The 22,192-nt window shown below is 37.7% G+C and overlaps 1 protein-coding gene across 1 annotated transcript in view; it reads left to right on the top strand.

Annotated features, from left to right (window-relative positions):
- Positions 1 to 749: 749 nt before the first annotated feature.
- LOC101897121 (serine/threonine-protein kinase Tao) overlaps positions 750 to 22,192 on the top strand; it is a 36,886-nt gene continuing 15,443 nt past the window's right edge. Inside the window, exons 1-3 of the mRNA XM_005187189.4 lie at positions 750 to 1,361; positions 19,268 to 19,577; positions 19,639 to 20,143. Coding sequence (XP_005187246.1) covers positions 19,348 to 19,577; positions 19,639 to 20,143 — 735 coding nt within the window. The 5' untranslated portion in view covers positions 750 to 1,361; positions 19,268 to 19,347. The remainder of the gene's footprint in view (positions 1,362 to 19,267; positions 19,578 to 19,638; positions 20,144 to 22,192) is intronic.

Below are 22,192 nucleotides of genomic sequence, written 5' to 3'. Positions count from 1 at the left end.
CTGATTCTACCTTTTTCTAAAACACTTTTCCATAGCTCTTAAAAATGCGCCCTTTATTAAAAAAGGATATTTTTCAAATCAGTAAATACAAATGGTTTATTTCAGAACTACGATAACCGATTTTCTTTTTATGATATCGAAAGAAATTGCAAAAGTTGTAGATTCTTGCGGGTTCTGGACATGAGTATGCTTATTTCAAATAACTTTACCTTCTTAATTTTACGATGCTCTTTGGTCTGTTCCAGAACTGCAAGAATATAAACGTTTTTACTACGATAACCGATTTTTCCTTTATGATATCGAAAAAAATTGCAAAACTATTAGATTCTTGCAGGTTCTGGAACAGAGCACTAGTGTTGACTGATATATATTAGTTGATTTTAATTTGTATTATTCGCCCGTGCTTTAATTTATGTACATTTATTTGAACATTTTTGCAAAAATTAAATTAACTATGACAGCTGTTTACGGTTATAGTTAATCGATAACATTAACTGTGTACGATTATAGTTGTGGTTATGGCTATGGCGAAGTTGTATGTCGCATCTAATTGAACCTTTCAGCAGATCTTTTTCTGCATATTTTCTATGGTGTAAACCCCACATCAGCTCTTCGCGTTGCCAATTTTTAAACTAGAAAGTCGATAAATTTTTAATCGGATAATAAAGATCTACCAAATAAAACTGGGCGTACAACGGAACTAACAACGAATGACGGCCAAAACGGAGCTAGTGCGAATGAGAAAAATTGATTCGTGAGTCGCCATTTCATTTGTCCATTTGTGTTGTGTGTGTTCAAATTAATTACATATTTTAATAAAATAAAATTAAATTACCAAGTTAAAGGATACATAATTAATGCATTTCTGAATGACGGCTTGTTATTGCAGTTTGCCTTCGTGTAAAATGGATAAAAGTCGTTGAAAGCCAAGACGAGTGCAAAACAAGATTTAGCCTTAATTGCACAGAAGAAAAAAAGTTGAAAATGATTTGTGAATCGCCGTCAATGTGTGCTGATGAGTAAAGAGAACAAGAAAATAATGAAAAAATAAAATTTTGTATAGATTTTCCACCACCGCAAGAATTGAAAATCATATTGAATTGAATTAAAATCAAGTAAAAAGTTCGCGATACATCAAGAGTGAAAAAATACGGAAATCGCGACGTCTAAAAGTCTTCCAAGCTGTGTGTGTCTACAGTGAAAAAATCGCATTCGACTCGCTCGCAACAATAAGAACGAACCCCCCATCAATCTACAACACATCAAAAATACATAAGTTTTGTTGTATCCCAATATACATCATAATTCCTAAATTTGCAATATCCCCAAGAAAAAGGGATTCTAGCTGTTTAAATTGCAATGTAAGTTATGTAAAAAAAGCTCCTCTCTATCAATTTAGAGTTGTGTGTCCCCCTTCGACCCCATCGGCTGGCTGGCTTGCTGCTGGTGCTGTTTGTTGGCTGGTTGGTTGGTAAGCGAGGCAGGCTGCCCCTGGCAGACACATACAAAAATATTGAAAAATTCGATTTTTTCCTAATTTTGGTGGCTGCCACGACTTTTTGTTTTTGTCTTTGCGCTGGGCAGGCACACCAACAACCAGCCAGCAGGCGGCAGCGACCGTAGCAAAGCTGTAAAATAAAAAAAAAAAGAAAAGTGTCAAGGTGTCAAAAGGGTATGTGTTTTCTTGTGTATTTTCGTTCGTCTTGCGTTGTTGGTTTTGGCCAGGGGGTTGCAAGAGGTGAAAATAGAAAATCGGATGTTGTGTGTTGTGTCGTCGCAAAAGAGAGGGAGAAAAAAAGATACATTTATTTTTTATAGACATCGGGAAAAAAGGCTCGCTCAAGTGTCGATTTATTGGTGCTTTTTTGTTTGCAATTTTTTTTTAAAAGAAACGTGTGTGAGTATGCGGCTTAAAATACAAAAATCATTAAAAAAATTGTGTATCAATGAAATTTGGAAAAAATAGAAACAACAAATACAAAAATCACAACGATTTAATTCTAGCCATTTTTCTCTGCTGCCGAAGAGATTTTTTTTATTTGCTGCGCTCTTCTGCTGCTCTGCTCTTGGAAAACTTCAAGTTGCATTTGTCTTGTCAAAATAGGGCGGTAAATAGTGTTGCCACATATTTCAGTTGCCAGATCGTTGCATTGTTTACAATGGCCAATGAGAAAGGGATAAACTATTTCTTTTGATCCCTTTGGGAGCATGTTAATGGATGTTTTTTTTTTTTGATATCAATATCAAAATATTGTGAAAAATTGATTAGATTGAGGCTTTATTTTCCATGCTGAAACAAATTATTGTTGTGTTCTGCAAAACTGCAAGAATGTAAATTTTCCCATTATGATATCGATGCAGATTGCAAAAATAGTAGATTCTTGCAGGCACAGAAACACTGCATATGTTTTATTTTCAAATTTCTGTAAACACTCAAGCCGGATAATCTGTGAACGATATCGGAGAAAATTGCAAAACTAGTAGATTCTTGCAGGTTCTGGAACAGACCAGTAGTCAACAATTGTACATTCTCGCAGTTCTGGAACAGGGCATAAATTGAAAATAAAACAACATATAGTATTTTTTAATATACAGGGTGAGATAAAAAAACTACAACAAAGTCAAACGCCATCATTTTTACATATTTTTAATTTTTATTGAATGAAAGCATAAATTGTCGGAAATAGCATCAAATTTTAGAATAAGTTTAGATTTGTTCGAATTGGTCACCTTTGGTTCGTAACAAATGAAACAGCCAATGAAACCGTCACACATTGCTCGAATGTTGCGTTGCGGTATTTTGGCCCATTCCCGGCGAAGCGCTTGCTTGAGGTGATCGAAACTTGAGCATTTTTAGTGCCATCCTTGCTTTCCAAAATACTCCAGACACTATAGTCCAACCGACTGGTATCCGGAGATTCTGGTGGCCATTGTGCGCTGGAAATGAAGAAAGGAACCTCATTTTGTAAACATTCTTGGGTGACGCGTGCTGAGAGCGATGGTGTTGAGTTCTGTTGGAATGTCCAAGGTCTGTGGCCAAAATGTTTGCTTGCCCAAGGCTTTAATACACCCTCCTGAATATTTTCGAGATAATATTCGGCATTTATTCTGATTCCATGGTCGATTAATACGAGCGGACAGCGACCATCGTCTGTTATGGCGGCACACACCATCATGGCGCGCGCTTAAGTTCCGGTGGCCAACCGAAGGTGTACACTTTCAGCTGAACTCTTTGGCAAGTAAACACGATCATTCTGTTTGTTTACAAATTACTGGACAACGAATGTTTTCTCATCGAAGAAAACCAAATTCTGCAGTTCACCACGTTCGGCCAAGCGAAGCAACTCTTTAGCTCTTTTGAGTCTATTTTCTTACTATCTTGCCGTTGCACTTTTTGGAATTTCAATGGCTTTACCCCGAGCTCATTTTTCAATATTTGCCGAATGAAATATTGCGATATGTTCAGCTCATGACCCATTTTTCGCCCACTGCGATGGGGTTTTCGATCAAGAAATTTAAAAAAGCAAACTCTGTTATAATTGTTAACATCATATATTGTTCGTTTTTGTTGTCAGGTGTGAACAAGTGATATATTCGTCAATCCTTTTTGTACCTCCCCGACACATGAACAAAATTTTGATAAATTATGAATTACAGACAAAGTGGTCGGAGTCCACGATTTACTCCAAACTTTGAACAAGTTTGGATAAATCATACATTTAGGCGGTATATATTTCCTATATATATATAATATTCGACAAACCGACTTGTTTCTAATACGTTTCGCCTCTCCATTCTTAATTTAATTGAAATTTTTTGGCAACACAATTTAGTTGGTCTCAAAATTGTAACATAGTGCCCAAGAAATTGCTGTTTCTCCTGTAATACCATGTCAATAAGAAAAGAAGAAGAAGAAGAGGCAGCGACGGTTCATAATCTTGATCAAAATGTTACTAATATAACTCTTAACAATCGTCCTTCTTGAACACCATTCATCGAAATTACTCTTCCTCGCTGCAAATACTTCATGATATGGCAACCTTATATTCTTTCATGAATTGAGAAAGGAAGAGATTTGCATTATGACAGAGAGAGAGAGAGAGTATTGCATTTACAAGACACTGTGCTGGCTGGTTGTCTGCAACAACAACGGGCAGCGGCAAAACTTGTGACAATTCAGCAGACGTCGTGTATTTGCAAGGCAGAAAAAATAGTATTTAAAAAGAAAACAATAAAAAAATTGACGAAATAAATTGCAAAGAGTAAATTTAAAATACAATTTACAACAATGTAAGTGAATACGTGTGCAAGGCAATGGGACAAATAGTATTTTATAACAATAAACATATTATTTTTTTTTTTTTTTTTTTTTTTTTGGACTGTCAATCGAGCTCTCCTATGTTGAAGAGAGCGTTGGCGATCCTCAGGATACAAAAAGCCAGGTTGTACTCCAAATTAAGGTAAATTTGTAGAAAGTCACCTCAAGTCCAATAAGTTTATTTTTCAAAATGATTTGCCAAATTACTCCACTCCAAAGAATTTATTTTCCAAAATGGTTGGTCACTAGTGAAATCGATTACAATCCAATCAGCGTTTATCCCAACATGGATTGCAAAGTCCAGTCCAATGCTTTTATTTTCCAAAATGGTTGGCCACTCTTGAAAACGATTACAAACCAATGAGCGTTTGTTACAAAATGGATTGCCAATATAAATTTTCCGATTACTGCAAATACAGTATAAAAATGGTGTAAAAAGAAAACGATAGTACATAAGTACAAATGTCGAATTGTAGTTCAATTTTGTTTGCTTATTTGATATTGTAATATTAATATGAAAAGGTTTTTAACTCACGACACCTGGTTGAGAGGTAGTTTTACTTGCGTGACAGATGCAGGACACCACAGACGTAAAAAGACAAAATGTGCCCATTCAGCAGCTATGAAGTCCAAGCGATCAGGAATATCCCAATTGTGAGTCCAGTTGTGTTCCAAAGGTTAGAATACCTGTCTGCAAATTGCATAAGGAAAATAAAGGGCCAAAAGTGGGGAATGGGATGGGATAATATCAATTAGTCAACATCCATTAAAAATAAGAAAGAAAAAAAAAAGAAGGAAAAAAAAAAAACAAAACTTAAAACTAATATCACAGCTTTGTTTATCACAGGTGATAGAAAGAGTTCATAAACTGATTTTGGTTTCTTTCAGGAACATTAGGAGAAGGTTGTATAGGTTGTGGTCTTTGGATTGCAGTAAAGGGATTAGTCCATGGTATTTAGGGAACAGGAGGGGATGTTTTTTCCTTATGTTGTTGAATCTTACGCAATCAAAAATCAAGTGGTGAGCAGTTTCCAGCACTGCACATGTCTCGCACAAGTTCGAGTCTGCAGCTCCTATCCGGTGTAAATACTTTTTGTCACTGGTATGGCCGGTAATCAGTCTGTTTATTAGCTTAGTATTGCTAGGCTCAAAAATCATTTTTGAAAACCATGGCTTTTCATATATGTTGTTTATAATCTGAAAGAAGTGACTGCCTTTTGATTCGGATAGTCTTATAAATTCTTCATTCCAGTCATCTTTCACCAGATTTTCGATTCTGGAATACGCCTCTTCAGGTGTTAAAAATACATCTACAGGAGCACCAACTAGAGAGGCCTGTTTGGCTAGCAAGTCGACCTCCTCGTTGATTCTAATGCCTCTGTGCGCAGGGATCCAGACAATGTGACATTTTTCAATAGAGGATCTTTCCAAAATATTGTGACATTCAGCAACCAGATAATTTGTCGAATCAGCTGAATTTAAAGCCTTGCACGCTGTAAGGCTATCTGTGAAAATAACACATCTGTTATAACCGTCCTCAGTCGCAATTTCCAGAGCCTTTTTTATGGCAAAAAGTTCTCCAAACATTGACGAGGCCTTGAAGTCAATTTTGAAAAGGAATTTGAAGTCTTTTGTTGCATTGTAAACCCCGCATCCAGTGGACTCAATGTTTACCGAGGCATCTGTTGCAAAAATACAAAATTGATTACTTTTATAAAAAGACAGCTCGCAATAAAAGGCAGAGAAAATGACCTCATTAGGCGTAATGTTTTTCGTGGATGGTAATAGGTTAGTTCTTACCGTTAGGTTTCTTTGATTTTTGTATGAAGTAATCTTGATTTTTCTAAAGATGTGCTCAAATTGATGATAGATGACGCTGTAGCTCGATTTGACGAGAGGGTTGTTTTCGATTATGTCAGATAAGTCATTATTTTCCAGCTTGATCTTAAGTATCTCCTTTGTGGTGAGGAGTTTGGCTCTATACTTAGGAGGCAATTCTCCAGCTAGGGCATATATAACGTGATTAGGTGTCGATCTACTAACCCCCAGGGATCTTCTTATCATCTCATTTTGAAGTCTTTCGATATTGTTATTGACATATTTTGGTGAGTTGGCAGTCGTAGTTCTACCATAGTCTACTTTCGCTCTCACAAGGCTTTTGTATAAATTCAGAGACACTTTTGGATGTAGGCCTCCTTTAGGGGGGTTAAGGCATTTGAGCAGTCTGGTTCTATTGCTTACTGGATCCTTGATATGTGAATAGTGATCTTTGACCGATAAGGAATTTGAGATAATTCTGCCCAAAAATTTCATTTTTTTCACCTGTTCTATTCTACATCCATCTACATTTAGTAGAATTTGTTTGGTACTATTTTTAGCAAAATAAATCGTCTTCGACTTTTCTGGATTGAAGGATAAATTTATATAACCGCATTTCCTTTGAAAAGCCACTGCCTTAGTTTGTAGGTGTTGTAAAGCCATGTCAAAATCGTGATCAAAGACCATCAAAAGGAAGTCGTCTGCATATTGAAAAATTAATGTTTTATTATCTTCCAGTTTATGAAGATTTGCTGTGTAGATGTTAAAGAGCAGAGGAGATAGACAACTTCCTTGTGGTAAGCCGTTTTTCACCACAACTTCTTTGTCACCCAGTCTCAGAATCCTTTTTGATAGAAAGTTTATTATCCAATTCACAATTGATACGTTGAAGTTGAGCTTTCTCAAGATTTGCCCGAGAATATCCACTCTCACGCAGTTGTAGGCATTATTTATATCCAACGACAGAGCTAGTACTTTATAGTTGTTGGCCTTTAGCAGTGCAACGCGGTGAAGGAATTCATTTAAGCATGTAGATGTAGACCTACTTTTCCTATATGCAAAAGATCTCGCTGGAATAACTTCCTTATCATCAATGAATTGTACTAGCTTATCTTTAAGCATTAGATTGATGACTTTCATAAAGACAGAAATGAGAGATATTGGGCGATAATTTGACATGTCGGTTAAATCCTTGTTAGGTTTTGGAATTGGGACTATTTTGATAATCCTCCAGTTGTCATTGATTGAGTTCTCTAAAAAGGCATTATATAGAGCTGTCAGAATAGCTCTTTTAGAAATGCCGGGTAGCGCCTTGATCATTTCGTATGTTATTTTGTCATGCCCTCCGGCAGACCCTTTTTTCTTTTCCGATAATATTTTCTCAAAGTGATCAAAGTCAAAAATGATTTTGTCATGGAAATTGTGTTGATCACTATAGCTAGGCACTTCTAGCAAATCACCAGGTACTTGGTCTTTGAGATATTGAAGAAAGTGACTGCTCCGGTCATTATTCCATGGTCTAACCTCCGCAGACTCTCTGTTCCTTACATTGTTAACAAATTTCCAAGCTTCTCTTGGATTTGCATTTCTGTTAAGTTCATTGATTTTGGAGAGAAAACTATCATTTTTTGCCGTTTTGACCTTCATTTTCCAATTCTCTACCTCTTGACTAGCTTTAGATAGGTTTTGATAATTAGGATATTTCCTTGCTTTCTTTAAAGCTGCAAGTTGATTTCGGTAAGCAACACTCAAGGAATCATTCCACCAATACTTGGGTGATCTATTGGCATTTAGATTGTTAGATGCAGCTTTTATTTCTGAACTTATTGCATCCTCTATAGCTAGCATGTCAGGTTCTAGCTCTAACTCACCCAGTGCTTTCATTAATTTTGCTTTGTGTAAGAAGTTCTGGCCTTTTGGCTTTTCCGCTTTAATTTCAAAGGTAATTGGTAGATGACGGCTGCCCCCAAAATGTCCATCCAGAACATTCCAGTTACCCCCAGACACGTTGCTGAGAAAAGTTAGGTCAGGAACTGATCCCTGGGAGTTGGACCCACCTTTAAAGGTTTTTTTACCGTTATTGAGACATAGATAGCCAGCTTCAGTAATCAACATACGCAGTTCCCTGCCTTTAATGGAAGTGAGATTATCTCCCCAGGCTTCATTGCGGGCATTGAAATCGCCACATAATATTACATTCTGAAAGTTTTCCAAGAAGAGAAGCAATTTGGAAACTTCCTCAATAAAACAAGTATTTGAGGTTGTTGGTGGAAAGTACACCGAGACGATGACGACATTTCTCTGTAGGTTTGAGGTTTTGATTATCAGGATGTCATAATCAGTATCATATTCTATTATTGATATATTTATTTTCTTTCTTACTCCTATGGCCACTCCTCCATAGCCATCAGGTCTGAATTTTTGCACGAGATTGTAATTGATTAGTTTGTTTCTGCATCTCTTATCTTCTGAAAAAATTTCAGATAAAATTATGATGTCATAGTTGTTTTTGTTAGCAAAGAATTCAATGAAGTTTTTGTTATTCTTAAAAGATTGTATGTTATACTGGAGAATTCTTAATTTATTCAACATTATCATTTGAGATTGTATTATTGCTATTACCTTCAAATGTTACTCCGCATTTTTGAATCCTTTGTTGGAAATGTTGAATAGCATCTACTGCCACTTGATTTTCATCCTTTTTGAAAAAATCGTACATAAATTTGAGAAGTTCTTTGGTAATTTTTTCCAGTTCAGAAAGTTTTTGGTCCTCTTTTACATAAACAGGGCCTGATGGGGATGGTTCCTCAAAAAACCGTTTCCCAATTTTGACCCCAGGTCTATGGATGTACGGTTTTTTGGGTTTTTTTGCCACAGAGTTGTATGTATATGGTGTCAACACCTCATTAACGTCATCATCGATTGTTTTAATTTTTGGACTTTCTTCCCTTCCCACACAACTACCACTGCCTGCTGGGAGAGAGGGAAAGTTTGCTTCGTCATATGATAGGTCAAATCTGTTTTGAAGTTTATAAGAATTTAAAACTTCTTTTTTGGACATCTTTTTTCGAGTCATAATTTTGTTGATTTCAATTTCTTTTGCCCAGACTGGACATTTATTCCTTTCATCACATACGTGATCAGATCCTTTACACAAAATACAGCTTCTGATGGTACAAGTCATATTGCAATCTTCATTACCGCATTTACGGCATCTGGGATTAGATCTGCAGCCAAGCTTTGTATGTCCCAAGCGCCCGCAGTTGAAACATTGCCTGATGGCTGGATAATAAGTGTCCACCACAAGAACAACGTGATTGAACACTACCCATGAGGGGTGGTTATCCCCGTAGAAACCAACCTTGATTGTCTCAGTGGGTCTAAAACCTGATTCAGTACTACCATCTTTCCTTGTGAACCTAGTCACAGAGGCTACCTTCCTATCCGACACAATCCCTTTGAGGAGTTCATCTTCGGAATATGAAACAGGTATATTTCTTAAAATTCCGAAAGTTTGAAAAAAATTTTTCGGAATAAAAACTCGCATATTTAGTTTCTTTATTTCTTCATTGCAAATGAACATATTTGCCGCTTCCATTGTCTCAAAGGTAATTTTGTATAAAGTTGCACCAATTGCGTCTGCTTGCTTAATTTTTTCCAATTCTTTTGCCTTAATACCTTTGATTTTTTCAAAAAAGTAAAGGCCATTTTTTATTTTTTTGTTCTTCATATTCCCTACTTCACTTGTATCCACTAATACCATGAACTTACCCTTATGATTTTCCGTGTACAGCAACGTCTCTTCATTAACGCGCCTCTTCTTTTGGTTTTTGCACAAATCCTCTGTGTTGGAATTTGCTTTGTCATTTTTGCCCCTTCTGTTCTCACCAACCTCACCTCCGCCTTCGCATACATCAACAGCATCGAACACCCTTTTCTTTCTCGCATACACACATACATCTTTGTTTTCAGCGTCATCTTTTGTAACGGTACCCTCAAAATGTGGTACAGTTACTGCTGTGTCCATAGCTTGGACATTATCGATGATTTGTTCATCCATCGTCACACAATCCCGAAATCAATTTAAAGTTGATTTTTGGGATAAAACACACAATTTTATACTTTTTCCAGGGCACATCAATTTACCCAATGCACTAATGTGTTTTTGCCGCTCCAACGCCAACATGCAAAACTACCACCAAAACGACTTGCAGCAATGTCAGCTCTATTACGCAGCACAAAAATATAAAACGACGCTCCACAGTACCAATACAGCGAATTCTTGTATTGTTCACGTTGATTTTCTTACTTGTTGCCACCAAAAAGAATTGCAGCAATCTGCTTTTCTATGTTTCATGAAAAAACTGACAGCAACGCTCCACAGTAAACACGTTTCAAAAATCACAATTTCTTCTTTTTATTTTTCACTTTTTTTAAGTTGATTTGTCTTACTCTTCACAGCTCTGTTCCTTTTGTTCTGCACGCTTCGAACTCTCAACCAGGAATGAATAAACATATTAAGAGTGGATTTTTTTTTGTGATTTCCCAGTGTGTGCTGTGCTGGGATTGTAAATGTGTGGCCTGCGTGCGTGTTTGCGTTTGCGTTTGCATTTGCCTAACGCCCGCACCCAAAATGCTCCTCGGAGAACTACCAGTCTGCCAGCTAGCCAGTCAGTCAGTCATTCAGCCAGCCAGCCAGAGCTTACAAGAAGAAAAGTTCAAGAAACGCAAATAAAATATGAAACAACAGAGCGAACAGCAGTAAGCAATGAGTGCCACAGCCAGCCAGTTACCATCAACGACGACGACAAAATTGTGCATATGTACGAACGGACGGACGGACAAACAGAAAGACAGACAGTCTGACTGAAAAAGATAGACTTTACGTACGTAAGTTTGTAATACAAAGAAATGCATGCTAATAAATGTACATACATATGAATGAGTATGATGACGACGACGACAACAACACAAAAACAACAACCACGACGACGACGATGAGTATTACGAAAATGCATGCATGTGATGCTGGGACAATGTATGCAAGCGGCGCGAACTATAGCAACAACAGCAGCGGCAGCAGCTAAATTGCTAAAACATTTTATAAATACGTCAACGTGTGTTTTCTGATTTAGATTTCTGTTGTTTTTTTTTCTCTTTTCATTGTTATTTTTTTTATAATTGTTTGAATTGAGAGTAGTTTCCATTGCTAATTACCGGGTGAAAATAATGTGGCCATCAAGGTCATTGAATTGTTTCAAAAAAATTAGCTGTTTTCAGTTTGTGTTTGAAAGTTTTTTTTTTATTTTTTGGAATTGTTCGTTTGGGCCAATCAAGCGTTTGAGTGATGTGTTAACGGGCAATGAATGCAAAACAATCATTTGATCAATGGTTTTGAGTCTGGTTTTAAGTAGCTTTTATTTGGGGACAATTGAATTATAATTTTATAGAAAATACCTCTCTGATTTCATTTTGTTATTTCCATATAGTTGGACTTAATAATACCATTGTTGTTTTTATATTATCAAATCCACGTTTAGTGGGAATCCTCAGCAGAATTGAGGAAATCGTGTTTTTTTCTGAGTTTTCGCAATTTTTGTTTATCAATTAAAAAAAACTGTTTTTACAATATAGTCATTCCATTTTGAAACGGTTGGGTAATTCAACTCCCAGTTTTTCCAAAAAAAAACTCGACTGTCTTATTTCTACCTTGTTAAGCAATATTAGGGAATTGCGGGATGCTATCGGTCAGATTGATGTGGATATCCTGCATGATGTGGATGTCTGCTGTTTTCCATCTGTACCCTGTCATGTTGCGTTCCAGGGCATAGCGATATGGTGGAGACAAAAGTGGCTGATAAGTTAGCTCGAGGCGGATCCCAGTCGATTGATCTACCGAATAATGAGACTGTTAAACCGCCAATAAGCTATTATGTCAGCTGCTTCAAAACTCTCATCGAAGAAGCTGGAATTGGATACCACTTGAAAACCGGTTGCAGTATATCTGAGACTATCTGGCCGGTAATCTCGAGGAGAAGAACAAACTCCTTTCTATCACTTAGTTGGTGATTTACCCTGCTAACTATACTTCTCTCTACAAACCTTTTCCTGTCCTTCTCGCTTCTATAACTTTTCTATCGCCAAAACATTTTTATTTCTTCCTAGGATGTACATAATGGATCAAAGGTTCCCGAGTGGATCAGTTGCCGAATTCCGTGTAGCTGCCTTCCAAACACTGCCTTTTCGAGGTAGAATTTTTGAATTTTGCTCGCATAATAGATTTTTTTTAAACCGTTGAACGTTTGATTGGGAACCTCTGCGAGCTTTTTCGTCCGCTATTTCTTCAATTCCCCAGTATGTCACTGTACCAGGACCGCTCTGAAAATTACAGATTGCTTTGGGGCTTATAGTACATGATCAGACCGCTTGTCTTTTGACAAATACTGTGGCGGGTTCTGTTAAGCTGTCATCCACGCTCTTCACCCTATTTGGGGGATGTACCAGAAGGAGAGGACCCATATATCCCATTTTCACATCAGACCTTGGGTTAATAAAAATATTGTGAAATGTGTAATTTGAAGTGAACCGGTTGCTTATTTCGGGTTTTATGATCGTTTTTGTTATTCAAAACGTTGACCCTTTGTGGGGGAGGTACCGGAAGGAATGGTCCGATCTCTACCATCTTTATAATAGATCTTGTGTTGATCTGAGATGTTTCCAAGTCTGAATGGAATCGGATGTTAATTTCGTGTTTTATGAGCTTCATGAATGTTCAAAATATTAACCCTTTGTGGGGAGAAACGAGAAGGAGTGAACCTTTATGTTCCTTTTTCATACAAGACTTGGGTTAACAAAACTATTGCGATGTGTGTAATTTGAAGACAATCGGACAAGTTGGAGCAAAATCGGGTTATGCTTTCTCTTTAATGTTTTTCTTTGAAAATGTTGACATTTTGTGGTGTAGGTACCAGAAGGAGTGGACCGGTATTGCACATCTCTGAACTCAATCTAAGTTTGACAATAATATTACGATGTACCAACTTTAGATCAAATCGGATACTACCTTCGGGAGTTATCGTGGGCACCAGCCAGCCAGACAGACAAACGGACGTACATCGCTTTATCGGCTCCAAATGTTCTGAAACGGATATGGTTCAAAGAGACCCAGAGTCTAAAACCGTTCTTTTAACGAGGCAGGTTTTGGCCGTTTTAAATGATATAAACCCTCTCTAGCCATATGGCCGAGGGTATAATAAGGATGTTTTACAATGAAACTAAACACGAAAAGTGCGTGAGCTGTTTAAGCCGGTGTTGCCAAAAAAGATAATAGCTAAAAAAAATTTTTTTCAGGACATATTATTTCTAAACCACTCTTCACCTAAGAATAGTTGTGGTTGTTGTAACAGTAGTACATGCAAGTGTTTGCGTTCGGCTAATCTGGTTCCAGCTCCATGTTTAGAAATTCGGCTACTTTAATGGGCTGTAGCCAGAAATCTTCTGGAGTGAGGTGGGTAGGTTTGGCTGCGCATTTAAGGAGGTGCAGCGTATTGTGCGGACCTGTATCACAAGCCGGGCAGGGGTCAATATGAATTGAGACGACTACGCCATCCTGATCGTAATGGAGTCAGAACTACCCTGATTTGTCTAGGCATCCGACGTTCTTCAGTTGCAGTGGATGGGGGTGGGGGTGGGGTGTGAACTCCGAGGACGGCTTTCATTTTATAACTGCTAATAGCATCCGCGACTGCATCGGTATGAATGCCACTCAGACCTGCCTGATAGGCTTCTTGATCTAAAGGTTCTCTCTTGGAGCGTTGGACCTTCCTCTCTAGATCGTGTATGTCTTCCTGACACGCCTGAGTGGGGGAGATTTATCCACCATATGATGGTTGGGATGACTCTCACGGTAACACCCAAGCATTTACTGCAACGAAAGCATATGATTATGCTGACGTAAGGGAAGGACTTTCGCTTCCTAGAAGAGAATAGTGCTTTCGCGGGCCGACAAATTTCTTTGATGCTTTCAATGACCCATATTTTAATTTTTATAAAACGGAAACGCATATTTATACAGCACAGTTATTTCAAAAAAACTTTAGCGAATATCATGAGTCATCTCATCTTTGTTGGTATGTTGATTGAATTAATTGTAATACACCTGTGATATCAAAGCCCCTCAGAAAACACTCCAACCGAAAAATTCCCAGCTAAATAACATTTAAATGATATGCCGTGACAATCGCAATATTTTCATTGCTTAGCGCCGTCAGCTGAGAGCGATCGTCACCCATACCAAAAGCAAAAAAAAAAAAAAAAAAAAAACGGCAAACAAAACTAAGTGTTATACCAACCTACCAAATTTGCATTTGCAATGATAACGAGTCACTGTCGATAAACCAAAAAGGCGAAAAAAAAACGAAACAGTCAACCTTCAAGCAAATTCCATTGATACGCAAAAGATTCATAAATAGAATGTCAATCATTATTCGATACGACGAAATACCTATTTTACTTCTTGGAATCATTCATATACATAACAGCACATATAAATAACACACAATCGTATTTATTGGTATTCTTCTTCTTCTTTTATTTTTTTGTCTTTCTTTGCCTAGCAAACTAGTTCCATTATTCAGAGCTTAATATTATTGGTATGCAAGTCGTGAAAGTACTTTATGCAAGAAAACAACAAGAAGAGCTAACAATAACAGTTTTATTTAAATGCCTTAATATCACATGCAAAACAAAAAAAAACAACAACAAAAAACCGAAACACTGATCCAACAACAACAACAAAACAAGATCACAAACATGCCACCAGTGGTAATATTTGTTTGTTTGGGTTCCATTGACGGTCGGTATTCTATTTTGAAGTTAACGCGAACACCATAAACACAGATTTAAGATGCTAATCGAATTCGCTCACAACTCCGGGGCCACCATTCATAGTCGCATTGTAGACAAAACCTAATCAGGCTGCAAATTATGTTTGTTTGTATGTACACATATGTACTTATTGGTATCATACAAGGAATATAAAAACTATGATATCTACATATATCGAATTGTTGGTGATGATGATGATTCATGTATTGGTCTGCGAATTTTTGCCAACTTCTTGTTTGTTTTATTTGCATTGGCATTCCTACGAAATTCCTCTTAAATGAAGTTTTCAAAAAAAATCATTTGTGTCATTGGGGAAATTTGGAAGTTATTGAATTATGTATTAATTAAATAACAATAAAGGGTGAGATAAAAAAACTTCAACCATGTTAAACGTCATAATTTTTATTTTTTTTTTTTTTAAACTTTATTGAATGATAGCAAAAAATGTCGAAAATAGCATCAAATTTTAGAATAAGTTTAGATTTGTTCGAAATGGTCACCATTGGCACGAATTATGGTCTTCAAACGGCCAATGAAACCGTGACACGCTGCCCGAATGTTGGAAATGAAGTGAGGAACCTCATTATGTAACCATTCTTGGGGGAAGCGTGCCGAGTGCGATGGTGCTGAATCCTGCTGAAATGTCCAAAGTCTGCGGTCAAAATGTTTGCGTGCCCAAGGCTTTAATACACCCTTCAGAATATTTTCGCGATAGTATTCGGCATTTATTCTGCTGCCATGGTCGATTAATACGAGCGGAGAACTACCATCGACTGTTATGGCGGCCCACACCATGGCCGGCGCTGAAGTTCTGGTGGCCAACCGTAGGTGCACATTTTCAGCTGACCTCTTTGTCAAGTAAACGATCTTTTTGTTTGTTTACAAACTGCGGGACAACGAATGTTTTCTCATCGGAGAAAACCAAATTCGGCAGTTCACCACTTTCGGCCAAGCGAAGCATCTTTTTAGCTTTTTTGAGTCTATTTTCTTTCCGTTGCGGTGTAAGTTCTTGCACTTTTTGGAATTTAAATGGCTTTATCTCCTCAGCCATATGACTGTCATTGAAATAACGCTTTTAGACCCTAGTTCTCTTTGGATCAAATCCGTTCCAGGACATTTGGAGTCGATCAAGCGATGTCCGACCGTCTGTCTGGCTGGTGATCCCGATAACTCTTGAAGGGAGTATCCGATTTGATCTAAACTTGGTACATCGTAATATTATTGTCAAATTTAGATCGAGTTCGGGGATGGGTAATATCGGTCCACTCCTTATGGTACCTCACACACAAAATGCCAACATTTTCAAAGAAAATAATTTACTGCACAGAAAGAGAAAGGATAATCCGAATTTGCACCAACTTTCCACATACTATTATTTGCATCAGATCTAGATCAGGTGCGAAAATGGACAATCTCGGTCCACTCCACCAAGTATCTCCCACACAAAGGGTTAAAATTATGAATAATTATAACTATTATTAAATGTTTTTTAAGTATCCGATTGTCTTCAAATTTCATACATCACAACATTTTTACTAACCCAAGGTCTGGTGTGAAAATGGAATGTATTGGTCCACTTCCTCTAGTACCTCCACACAAAATGTCAAAATTTTCATAGAAAACAATTTAGTGCACAGAAAGTGAAAGGATAATCTGAGTTTGCTCCAACTTTGAGAATCTAATATTTTCATTAGTGCTAGGTTAGGTGCGATAATGGACAATATCGGTCCACTCTATCAGGTACCTCCCCCACGAAGGGTTAACATTTTGAATAATTACAACCCTCATAAAATGCGATGTAAGAGTCCGATTGTCTTCAAATTACACACATCACAATATTTTTTTTATTAACACAAGGTCTGGTGCGAAGATGGAATATGTCGGTCCACTCCTTCTGGCACCTCCCCACAAATTGTCAACATTTTGAAAAATATTCATGAAGCTCATAAAACACAATATTAACATCCGATTCCATTCAGACTTGGCACATATCAATACTTCATCAACACACGATCTGTTATAAAGATGGTAGAGATCAGACCATTCCTTTTGGTACCTCCCCCACAAATAGTCAAAGTTTTGAATAAGCAAAAACGATCATAAAATCGGAAACAGGCATCCGGTTCTCTTCAAATTGCACACATCACAATATTTTTATTAAACCAAGGTCTGGTATGAAATTAGAATATATCGGTCCACTCCATCTGGTACCTCACCCTCAAAGGGTCAACATTTTGAATATCGATGAAGCTCATAAAACGCGAAATTAACAACCGACTCTATTCTGACATGACACATCTTAATATTTCTATTAGCACAAGATCTGTTATAAAAATGGTAGAGATCGAACCATTCCTTTTGATACCTCCCCCACAAAGGGTCGAAGTTTTGAATAATCAAAAATCATAAATCGGAAATAAGCATCCGTTTCTCTTCAAATTAAACACATCATAATATTTTTTATTAAACCAAGGTCTAGTGCGAAATTAGGACATATTGGTCCACTCCATCTGGTACCTCACCTTCAAAGGGTCAAAATTTTGAGTATCCATGAAGCAAGAACTTACACCGCAACGAAAGAAAATAGATTCAAAAGAGCTAAAGAGTTGCTTCGAGTTGCTTGGCCGAAATTGGTGAACTGCCGAATTTGGGTTTCTTCGATGAGAAAACATTCGTTGTCCAGCAGTTTGTGAAGAAACAAAATGATCGTGTTTACTTGCCAAAGAGGTCAGCTGAAAATGTGCACCTTCGGTTAGCCACCAGAACTCAAGCGCCGGCCATGGTGACGGTGTGGGCCGCCATAACATCCGATGGTCGCTGTCCGTGGCATCAGAATAAATGCCAAATGTTATTCCGAAAATATTCTGGTTTTCGGCACGCAAACATTTTGGCCGCAGACCTTGGACATTCCAACAGGACTCAGCATGCGCCACCCAAGAATGGTTACAAAATGAGGTTCCCGCTTCATTTCCAACGCACAATGGCCACCAATATCTCCGGATACCAATTCGTTGGACTATTGTGTCTGGAGAAATTCGGAAAGCAAGGTTGGCACTAAAAATACCAAAGTGTCGATCACCATTCGCCGAGAATGGGCCAAAATAACGCAGAGCAACATTCGGGCAGCGTGTGACGGTTTAAAGGTCATAATTCGTGCCGAAGGTGACCAATTCGAACAAATCTAAACTTATTCTAAAATTTGATGCTATTTCCGACATTTTTTGCTTTCATTCAAAAAAATTAAAAAAATGTGAAAATTATGGCGTTTAAGTTGTTGCAGTTTTTTTTATCTCACCCTGTATTTAGGTCCGACACGAAATCTGTTGGCAAAACCGACTGATACTATTTTACTTATTTAATTTGTTATTTGACGTTCTGATAACCACTTTGGCAGGAAACCGGTACCGTCCAAGTTACTGAATTTTTAAATCAATTCAATCTCGATCCTCATGGGCATACATTGCCGAAATCAACACGTTTTTACTTGTTTCGATTACATATTATTTCTTGTTTCATAACTTATATGATCAAACTACAATACCATAATATAATACAAATTCAATTCCTTCACCACTTTGATATGGTATGAAGCTCATTTTTGATTCCATAAATTCGTATCTCTTAATGGTCATGTATTTATGACAAATTCTACAATACATGTCTCCTGATAATGTAAAATAAACTATCCTATATGGATTTAAAATATGCATCTTTATATTTTTCCTGAGTATTAATAGTTTGGGACATGTCCTCTGGAACCTGTTGCTGCACACCCATTGTGGATGACAATCGATAAATGCTTTAAAATCCTTCGCAGATTTATCTAAAGAAAAAATGTGGAAAAGATTTACAATATATAAATACAAATTGTTTATAAACTGTAAACTGTTCAAATGACATTTTTCAAATCCATTTTAAACCCACAATTCAGATCCAATTTAATCCAATCGGAAAAGCAATACTTTAAATTGCCCAAAAAAAAACAATTTTAAGAAGTTGGCCTGCTATCAAAAATGTTTTCCACTATCGAGAATGCCTGCACATGAATCATCAGTCTTTTTTCAGTGCATTGTCGCGTGTGAAAGTGTATTTGCAAAGAAGTTAATTTATTTTAGTTTTTTGATCATTGTTGTTGTCAATGGTTTTATGATAAGAAATAGCTGGTCAATCATATTTGAAATCTCTTCATTTTGATAACACATAAATAACACAAAATCTCTTCGTTTTTCTTTTCTTTTGTTGCAGGAAATAAAATTTCAGAGTTTTTAACAGAAACGGTTTGTTTTCTTGATAAGAGCCCAAGACAAAAGGGAATAACATGAGCCATGCCTTCGGCACGACCTGGTAGTCTTAAAGATCCGGAAATAGCAGAATTATTTTACAGACATGATCCCGAAAAGATATTTGAAGATTTGCGAGAAATCGGCCATGGCTCCTTCGGTGCAGTTTACTATGCACGATGTAACCTTAACAAAGAGATTGTGGCCATCAAGAAAATGTCCTATACGGGCAAACAAAGCTTGGAAAAGTGGCAGGATATTCTCAAAGAAATCAGGTAAGACTATGGCAGATGTCACAAGAACAACACAATAATGTATGCCTTCACTGTACTTTAGATTTCTGCGTCAATTGAGACATCCCAACACAATCGAATACAAAGGATGTTATCTGCGCGAATCAACGGCATGGCTTGTCATGGAGTACTGTGTCGGCTCGGCCTCAGATATCATTGAAGTTCACAAAAAGCCATTACATGAAGATGAAATTGCCGCCATATGTGATGGTGTACTCAGCGGGCTGAGCTATTTGCACAGCTTGGGACGCATACATCGTGACATAAAGGCCGGAAATATACTGCTCACAGATTGTGGCGTTGTAAAGCTGGCCGATTTTGGCAGTGCAGCCATCAAATGTCCAGCCAATAGTTTTGTGGGCACACCATATTGGATGGCGCCCGAAGTCATTTTGGCCATGGACGAAGGTCAATATGATGGTAAAGTGGATGTGTGGTCATTGGGTATAACCTGCATTGAATTGGCCGAACGGAAACCGCCATATTTTAATATGAATGCCATGTCTGCATTGTATCACATAGCCCAGAATGAATCACCTACGTTACCCGTAAGTTGTCCAAAAAAATATATATGCTATAGTTTTATTTCAAATTATCTACTATATTGTGTTGGTGTTGCAGAAGCAATGCATCAATTTGGCAGAGAATTTGTTTTGATTTTCTGAGGAAACTTTTCGTTGATATACGAAATTGGTTTGTGTGATATTACAAACATTAATAGGTGTTTTAAAGGACCATTTCATAATTTGTTCACTTTTTATATTCTTCACTATAGTATGGAGGGTATATTAAGTTTGTCATTCCGTTTGTAACACCTCGAAACATACATTCTTGATCAGCATAAAATTATATGTCGGTTTAGCGATGTCCGTCCGTCGCGGAAATCACTCTAGTTTACAAACGAAATGAACTAGGTTGAAAACATTTTATGTCTGCAGGACTTTTGGTATTGAAAATGGGTGAGGTAGGTCCACGTCTTCGTATAGCCCCCATATAATGGTACCTTCCTTTTTTCGGTATTTTGGTGATTTAAGCGACATTATTCACCGGAATTGTTTCAAATTTGGTATTTGAAGTTCGTAATGAATACTACAGCCTAAGACAGAAAATTGTCTGTGCAGGTCCACGCCTTCGTATAGCCCCCATATAACGGTACCCCCGATATTCGGTATTTGATGATTTTCACCGGAATTGTTTCAAATTTAGTGCTTGAAGTTCATAATGAATACTACAGCCTAAGACAGAAAGTTGTCTGTGCAGGTCTCCGACTTCATATATACCCCATATAACGATACCTCCTGATATTCGGTATTTTGATGATTTTAGCGACATTATTCACCGGATTTGTTTCAAGTTTCACCGGAATTGTTTCAAGACCCCTACTGACGAGGAAGAGAACATAGATGCTACGTTATCCATACCTCGACCAGTTTAGTAAATGGAGGAGGGAATAGTGGCATTTTCATCGATAAAATGGAGGTGTCAGATGCAGGGGATCAGAAAGCTTATCGCCTACAGAAGTCGCCTTAAGGCGACAAGCTTTATGTGGAGGAAAGTCTGATAATCAGTTAAATAACGAATCTTCGTTCAGAATTTCAAAAGGAACTATCCTAACACGGCGTTAAGGGAACCTCCGATAAACAGGATCCGCAGTGGCGAAACCTAACTACTGCGGGACGCTACTGTTCATCTGGGCAGGTGATATCGAAGAAGAGGATCTATGTTGTCTTCTAAGAAGGTGCTAGAACCGAAGGCAAAGGATAGCAATATATTTAGGTATACCGACCGCTGATCCCTGAAAAGAGCAAACCCTAGCCTTCCTCTACACCCTAAAAACTGACTTATCAGTTGCTTCATCAATCACCAACCATAAATCGCCTTCCAAGGAAGTTACGACGAATACAAGAACTTATTGTCTGCTGGCTTTCCAAGCTCGTCGAAGAAAGCAGTCTTGAAGATAACTGAACCCAACCCCGTCACAGCCCTTGGACAGTGGGAAAACGAAAGTAGAACGGGTTGGTATTGCTTTGCTGAAACCTTGCTACCCACAGCCGGAGCAGGATTATCCAACTGCTCCACGTAGTATCTAAAAGTTACAGTCTTCGAATAGGCTGACCCCAGTGGATTCATCAGAGAGGATCATGGGTTGCTGATCGATGGAAAGATCTAGTACATTTGGCTTTCGATAATTTTTTGAGTGGAGTTATGTGCGGGATTATCCAAATGCTCCGCAGGATTTTACAACTACTCTGCGGAGTATCTAAGAGTAGCAGTCATTGACCCCTGTGGATTCATCAGAGAGGATTATGGGCTGCTGATCGATGGAAAGGTACATTTAGCTTTCGACGATTTTGAGCAGAGTCACGTGCGAATTGGTCTAGCTGCAATTTACGGCGGAGCCAGGACATTACTGTCGACAATAAGAAATCTGGAACACAGAATGTTATTTGGGAGATGTAGCTACCAATGACAGGCTTAAATGTTCTGATAAGGACTTGAACTGGTGTCCTCCTGGGTGTAAGGCAGTATAGCTTCAAATTCTTAACACTTAACTAAGAAGGAAATAATTTGTAGGCCATAGGAAGTTTTTCTCCAGA

Source organism: Musca domestica, unplaced genomic scaffold (genome assembly GCF_030504385.1).
Source record: "Musca domestica strain aabys unplaced genomic scaffold, Musca_domestica.polishedcontigs.V.1.1 22, whole genome shotgun sequence".
In the NCBI taxonomy this organism is placed as follows: Eukaryota; Metazoa; Arthropoda; class Insecta; order Diptera; family Muscidae; genus Musca; species Musca domestica.
The sequence above is the reverse complement of the archived record's forward strand: the minus strand, read 5'-3'. Positions and strand labels throughout refer to the sequence as shown.